This window comes from Mus pahari, chromosome 1 (assembly GCF_900095145.1).
Source record: "Mus pahari chromosome 1, PAHARI_EIJ_v1.1, whole genome shotgun sequence".
Classification (NCBI taxonomy): domain Eukaryota; kingdom Metazoa; phylum Chordata; class Mammalia; order Rodentia; family Muridae; genus Mus; species Mus pahari.
This window is the reverse complement of record NC_034590.1, coordinates 365,904-373,510: the sequence shown is the minus strand read 5'-3', so window position 1 is coordinate 373,510 and position 7,607 is coordinate 365,904. Positions and strand designations below refer to the sequence as shown.

Here is a 7,607-nt window from a genome sequence, read left to right as displayed (position 1 = left end):
TGAGAGTATGCATGTGGAGAGAGTGTGTGTGACGTTGCCAGGGGCCCGGTGTATGAGTGGCAGTGTGGGAGTGTGTGACGCTGCCTCGAGCGCTCGCGAGCGCGGCTGTGCATCACACGCGTGGCCCGGTGTGTGACAGCGCGGGCGGCGGGGCGGCGTGCGGGAGGGGTCCCGGGGGCGTGCGGAGCGGCTGCGGCGCGTGGGGGGAGGCGCGGCGGCGGCGGCGCATGCGGATCTGGCCGAGCAGCGGGCCGGTGGGGCCGAACAGAACCGGGCCCGGCCCGGCGACGAACGCCCGCAGGGAGGGCGGTGCTGTGCGGCGAGCATCCGGGACCGCATCGGCGGCCGGCGCCCAGGTGAGCGGCGGTGCGGACGGCGGCCCCTCCCCAGCATCTCCCCACCTGACCCATCATCCTCCCCCGCAAGCTGGCGGACCGGAGCCCGCGGGTCTGTTTAGCCGGATAGAGGCTTACGATCCAATGAACCCCCTCACCCTCACCTAGCTCAGCCTCTGAACCAGGCGTGGGTCACCCCAAGGCCTTGTCCTTCCCAGGCCCCCCTCCTCCGCACGGTGACTGGACCACTGGGGCAGAGAGGCTAGGCTTTGGAAGGGTTAAAGCCTCGGATCCCACTCGCAGCTCAGCTCCCCACCGGCTCTTGCTGGAGCCCGCAGGACCCCTTTTCCTATGCACCCTGGAAAGGCCAGAGCTGCAAGCTGGGCCCGCAGAGAGCTCACCAAGTGCTAAGCGCCTCCTCTGACCCAAGTATCCTCCATTTGGGGATACCGTTGTGACCACCCATTAATAGGAAAGGAAATCAAAGCACAGAGACACCGACTTCCACACCGCCAGAATAAAGCATTGAACCCATCTCTTTTTGACTCTTGACCAGACCCGACTTGCTAAGATATGAGACCAGAGAGGTAAAACTCAAAGCTGGCTGGCTGTGTGTGTCAGGGGTGGAGCACATGGCTGTGTGAGGCTCTGGATGGGATTCAGACACTATGAGAAGAAGAGAATAAGGAGAGCTGTGGACTGAGAGGCTTGGTGTACCAGATTCCATGGTTGCTGAGTGAGCAACTCATTTCATCTCCAGATGTCCTTAGGATTTTCACAGATGAAGACCAGACAGGGCAAGTGACTTGGCTGAGGTCACACAGGTAGTCGTAGGTAGCCATGTGGTCACTCACAGCTTTCTATGAAAGAAGAGAAGAAGAGCAGTGGTTTTAGGGTGCCCACCTAAAGGAATAATCTACCGTTGGCCACAATCTACCACCTACTTAGCATCTTAAACTCTCCTGAGTTTGAGGCTGTCTGGGTCTTTTGAAAAGAAGTGTATTATTCTATTTTTACAGTCTTAGAAGTAGGACTGGGGTGTGTATGTGGGGGTTGTGTTGGAGACATACTTGATGTCACCTACCTCCTAAAATAGGTATTTATGATATATCAGGGTTCAGGAGGCAGACAGTACATCAGGCAGCTATTGGTACGGGAATGCTGCTGCGTAACAAAGTACCCCTCCCAACTTACTATCTTAAAATGCTAAGCATTTACTTAGCTGTAAAGTCAAGAGTTTAATAACTTAAGTTAGACCTGATTGTTCAGTTTTTCAGGCCTCAACTGGGCATACTCAAGTTTTAGAGTTGTTATAGTGGTGGTGGTGGGGCATCATTAGTTGCTGCAGCTGGCTTTGGCTGGAGAGTTTGTGGTCCTGGACCTACTCTAGTCTAGCATCACACTTAGCCCAAGCAATCTCCTTTTTTAAGGCTCAGGACTGGCCAGCCATTTCCTCCCACTCAACTCTGCTGGTCAAAGCAAGTCCCATGTTAGAAGCCAGGGTCAAAGAGAAAGACATACCCCTAGGTACCCATAGACATTTCATCCCTAGGACGATGGAGAACAAAAGGATTACACAGCAAAAGGTGGTGATTGCAGGGGTGAACGTTCGAGGACAGTAATAAGCTCAATTTGTGTCCCAGATGCTGAATTAGCTGTATAAGTCATGCAAGTGGGTGGATTCCTCCATGCCTCAGTGTTCACATCTATAAAATGGGCCAATGATAACTGATCACTAAGGAGTTAAACACATGGATGCATACAAAATTCTGAGCAAAGCAAGGGCTCAGATATGGTCACTCTTGTCATTACTGCTGTGTTGCGGAGCTCTGTGAAGCTCTGTGTTAGTGTTCACCAAAGAATACTGTGACTGTTTGGTGGACTGTAGCTGGCTCTAACACGGGATCATTACAGCTGCTCTCTGAAGTGGCCAGGCTGAAGGTTATTATTTTAGCGGCTTAACTTTTTAAAAAAAGATTTATTCATCATTTGGTACTATGATTTATTTTATTTATGTTATGTGTGTTTGCTTGCTTGAGTTTATGTGAACCTTGTGTGTGCAGGAGCTCACTGAAATTACAGGTTTTAGCTCCCTCGTGGGTGCTGGGAACTGAACTTGAGTCCTCTGCAAAAGCAATAAATGTTCTTAACCACTAAACCATCTGTCTCTCTCTCTGTCTCTCTCTGTCTCTCTGTCTCTCTCTCTCTGTCTCTCTGTCTCTCTCTCTCTCTGTCTCTGTCTCTGTCTCTCTCTCTCACACACACACGTTTTTCTTTTTCTTTTTTCTTTTTTTTTTGAAAGAAAACTAGGGAAGCAGAGGCAGGCAGATTTCTGTGAGTTCAAGGCCAACCTGCTCTACATAGTGAGTTCCAGGACAGCCAGGGCTACCCAGAGAAACTCTGGCAGGGGGTGAGAAAGAAAAAAGAAGCAGGGTCTCCTGTAGCCTAGTTGGGTCTTGAACTTACTGTGTACTTGAGGCTTGTACTCATCCTCATCCTCCTGCCTCTGCCTCCCAAGTAGAGGATCATCATCCACCAGGCCCAGCTGTGTGTGTGTGTGTGTGTGTGTGTGTGTGTGTGTGTGCATGAAAGTTTGTATGCAAATGCACATGCACAAGTCAGACATCTACAGCTGGGTGTGTTCCTCCGTCCCTCTCTAGCTTATTTATTTTTAAAGATAGGGTCTCTCTGGCTCAGTGGGTAAGAGCACAGACTGCTCTTCCAAAGGTCCTGAGGTTCAAATCCCAGCAACCACATGGTGGCTCACAACCATTCATAACAAGATCTGACACCCTCTTCTGGTATGTCTGAAGACAACTACAGAATATAATATATAATAAATAAATCTTAAAAAAAAAAAAAAAGATAGGGTCTCTCGTAGAACCCGCCTCACTGTCTGACCAGTAAGCTCCTAGGACCCATGTGTCTCTGTCCTGGGCATTACTAGCTAGCTTTACAGATGTATACCACTGTGCCCCACTTTTTACATGGGTGCCAGGGATCTGAACTCAGGGCCTCATATTTGTGCTGTAAGCATTTTACTGACAGTCCCAGATGATGATGATGATGATGATAATGATGATGATGATGATGATGATGATGATGATGATGATGATTGAGACTAGGTCAATGGTCTAGTTGGCATGAAACTTGCTATGTATGTTAGACGCCTCCAATTCACAAAGACTTGCCTGCCTCTTCTTTCTAAGTGGCTGGGATTAAAGGTGTGTGCCACCATGCCTAGTCTGTCTTCTTCTTCTTCTTCTTCTTCTTCTTCTTCTTCTTCTTCTTCTTCTTCTTCTTCTTCTTCTTCTTCTTCTTATCATTATCATTATATACAGTGTGTGTATAGGTGCACAGGTGCATAGATGCCTTCGAAGGCTAGAAATCAACCTTGGGTGTCATCCTTCAGGTGATGTACACGTTGTTTGTGAGACACGCCCTTTTCTTGACTGGAAGCTCCCAGATTAGGCTGCCTGGCTAGTGAGCCCCAGGATCTGCCTGTTTCCACTTCCCTAGTGCTGGGATTACAAGCATGCACCACTCTACTGTTGGCTTTTATGTGGGCACTGGGGATTGAATTCAAGTCCTATGCTTCTGAGAAAAGCACATTACCCACTGAGCGGTGTCCTTAGTCCCTATTATTTGATTTTTTTTTTTTTTTTGAGACAAAATTTAGCTAAAAGTAGCCTAGGTTAGCCTGAAATTCGTGATCTTCTTGCCTCAGCCTCTCAACTATGGGAGCACAGGCTTTGCCCCATCACAATTGGCTTTTAGTCAGACTGAGACAGGGCACAGAATATCTGGGCGCTCACTGTGAGAATTGGGTCCTCTGAGCTCAGCCTGTTTCCCCGCACTAATCTTCCTCTCCCTTCCAGGCCCTGCCTTCCCCAATGGCACAAGTACCAGGGGAAGTGGACAACATGGAGGGCCCAGCAGCCTCCAACAATAACAACCCCTCAGCCCGCTGGGAGAGCCCAGATCGGGGCTGGGATCGGGAGCCTCCGGCAGCTGCCAACGCTGCCGCTTCGCTCTTTGAGTGCTCTCGGATCAAGGCTTTAGCAGGTACCTGGAAAACAGGCCTGGGATGGTGGACGGGACATGGGGCCACGAGAGCGCACCTGTACCTCTCGATGGCTGGGAGACAGAAGGAGTTGACCCAGCACTGGAGTTCCTTGACTAGCTCTACCAGTGAACTTCCCACTGAGATGAGACTGTTCTGTATCTGGTGTCTAATGGGGCTGCTGCTCATCTACGTGGCCAGTGAACACTCCCAAGTGTGGCCAGTGCACCATGCTTTAAATTCTACCTAGTTCTGACTGATTTGAATTAAAATACTGAGATGGGACTCGGGACTGCTGGGCGAGGCACAACTTTCTTTTTTTCTTTTATTTTTGGTTTTTCGAGACAGGGTTTCTCTGTGTAGCCCTGGCTGTCCTGGAACTCACTCTGTAGGCCAGGCTGGTCTCGAACTCAGAAATCTGCCTGCCTCTGTCTCCCAAGTGCTGGGATTAAAGGCCTGCGCCACCACTGCCTGGCCTTGATTTTTTATTTTTTAAAGACAGTAATCTTTCTATGAGCGCTGACTCTTCTGGAGTTTGCTGTCCCAGACCAAGATTGCCATCTGACTCAGAGAACTGCCTGCCTCTGCTCCTGACTAAATGCTTGCAAAGACCTGAGACACCACATTCCAGCCCTCACTTTCTCCTCTTGAGGCAAGCTCTTACAGTACAGCCCAGAAATTTGTATCATTCCTCCTGTCTTGACTGTAGAAGCTATGAAGCTTGCCCTGAAGGGTCAAATGGCTGGATTTTAGTACTTTTGAAAAAATAGTGTTTCCATTTAAAATATAATTTATTATCTGAAATTATGTGCAGGCATGTGTTTGGTGCCTGTGGGTCTGTGCACGTGTGCTCTCAACCACTGAGTCAGCTCTCCAGACTCTTTGTTTTCATTATATTAATTAATTAACCAATTAATTAGTGTGTTTGTCTGTCTGTCTGTCTGCACATGGGACAGCACCATCATGTGGATTCCAGAGATTAAATCAGGTTACCTGAGTTGGTGGCAGGCATCTTTATACACTAAACCATCTTGCTGGCTCAAGACTTTGGGGTGTTTGTGTGTGTGTGTGTGTGTGTGTGTGTCTAAATGTTCTTCCACGAGGAAGGTGTAAACAATGTCTGTCGCTCCTTCCTAAGGTCTCAATGACAAGCCAAGGTATGTTGCCACCAAAATTCGCCTTTGGGCACCAGTGAAGGTGCTTATGTAGAGAGCATAGATGAGGGGTCTCACAGCAGTGTGGGTTCTCCCTTCCCAAAGCCCCACTAGAAGGGCTTTACCCTGCAGGGATGACAGCTTTCCTATCGATGATGTCCCTGCCTCAGTCTTCCCTGGACTCTAGCCCCCGTAGCAGCAATGTACAATTATGGCAGAGTTGCATTCATTTTGTGGTATGGAACAGCTGGATAATCAGATAAGGGGGTCTCAGGATGCTCCCTGCCCCTCCTGTGAGGAATGTCAGCAATCAGAGCTGTGTTGACCTTTTCAAGTTTGACACAACTCAACTCCCAAGAATGGTGGCTGTTTTTCTCTCAGGAGAGTCCTCTACAACACTGTGTGTAATTTAATTTTAAATATAAAAAAGTTTATGTGTGCTAGGTGGTAGGTAGTACTACACACCTTTCATTCCAGCACTCAGAGACAGAAGCAAGCAGATCTCTGAGTTGGAGAGTTCAAGGACTGCTGGGGCTACACAGGGAAACCCTGGCTCAAACAAAACAAAACAACAACCCAAACCCCTCAAATCAAAACAAGTTTATGCACGTGCATGTTTTGCCTGCAGGTCGGTTTGTGTGCAGTGTGTATGCAGTACCCCTAGAGACCAGAAGAGGGTGTCTGGCAGCCCTCCTCTATCGTCTTTGAGGGAGCGTGTCTCCTTGACCCCGGGCTAGTCTTTTCCGAGCTAGTCTTGAAGCCAAAAACTCTAGTAATCCTGTCGTTTCTGGTCATCTCAGAGCTGGGGTCACAGGCCTGGATGGGATGCCTGGCTTGTTATATATGTGCTGGCATCCAAACTTCAGGTCCTGGTATTGTATAAGCGAATGGTAGTAACCACGGAGCCTTCTCTCCAGCCATTTTTCTCTGCTTGTTTTGCACTGTGTGTGCACATGAGGTACATGCGTGGGTGCTCTTGCCATGGCATGCGTGGCGTGTGGAAGTCAGAAGACAACTCTGTTGAGTTAGTCTGTCCTTCCACTTCTAACTGGATCCCAGGGATTGAACTCAGGTCACCAGACTTGCACAAGCAAATGCCTTTACCCACCAAGCTATCTCACCAGAGCTGTTTCCTTTCCTTTCTTTCTTTCAAAAAATTATTATTATTATTATTACTAATACAAGATCTCATTTATATCCCATGTCAGTCTCCTGAGTACTGGGATTGCAGATGTGTGTCACCACATACCTAATAACAGTGTCTCGCTTTGTGGCTTAGGCTGCTCTCAAACTCTCAGTGTTTCTGCTCAGCTTCCCGACTACTAGGATGACAGACATTGTCACTGTGCCTGGTGCCCTGCACTCTCATATGTCTTTGGCTTATTCACTCAGTATGAAGCATGTGAGTTTCAGCCACAATACCCTGTCCTCACAGTCTCTTTCCTTGCCGTCTAATAGTCCACAGTGTAGACATACTGCAGCCCAGCTGTCTAACAGTCCACAGTGTAGACATACTGCAGCCCAGCTGTCTAACAGTCTACAGTGTAGACANTGTAGACATACTGCAGCCCAGCTGTCTAACAGTCTACAGTGTAGACATACTGCAGCTCAGCTGTCTAACAGTCCACAGTGTAGACATACTGCAGCTTGCCATCTAATAGTCCACAGTGTAGACATACTGCAGCTTGCTGTCTAATAGTCCACAGTGTAGACATACTGCAGCCCAGCCGTTTACCATTGCCATGCTTTTGAGTTGCTTTACGTTGGGACTGTTGCAGATGGGGATTCTGTCAGCTTCTAGCACAGTTTTTGGTGGAGCATACACATTTCTGGGTTCTCAGTGGTAGGAAAGCTGTGGTGAAGTTTGTGGCAGGGGCATGTGAGGTAGGGAATCCTTACATCTTGATAGATCAGAAACAGATGGAGCAAGTAGGAGCTGGTTAATCTTCCACTCCACACATAACCATCTCTTTATACTAGCCTGATCCTGCAGCCTTCAAAAGAGGACAATTAGAAACAACAAGGAAACAAACAAACAAAAAAAACAAAAAGAAA

The 7,607-nt window shown here is 48.4% G+C and overlaps 1 protein-coding gene across 1 annotated transcript in view; it reads left to right on the top strand.

Annotated features, from left to right (window-relative positions):
- The first annotated feature begins 225 nt into the window (after nt 1–225).
- The window catches only part of Sptbn4 (spectrin beta, non-erythrocytic 4), a 97,824-nt gene continuing 90,442 nt past the window's right edge, over nt 226–7,607 (top strand). The window contains exons 1-2 of the mRNA XM_021190187.1: nt 226–356; nt 4,214–4,400. Coding sequence (XP_021045846.1) covers nt 228–356; nt 4,214–4,400 — 316 coding nt within the window. The 5' untranslated portion in view covers nt 226–227. The remainder of the gene's footprint in view (nt 357–4,213; nt 4,401–7,607) is intronic.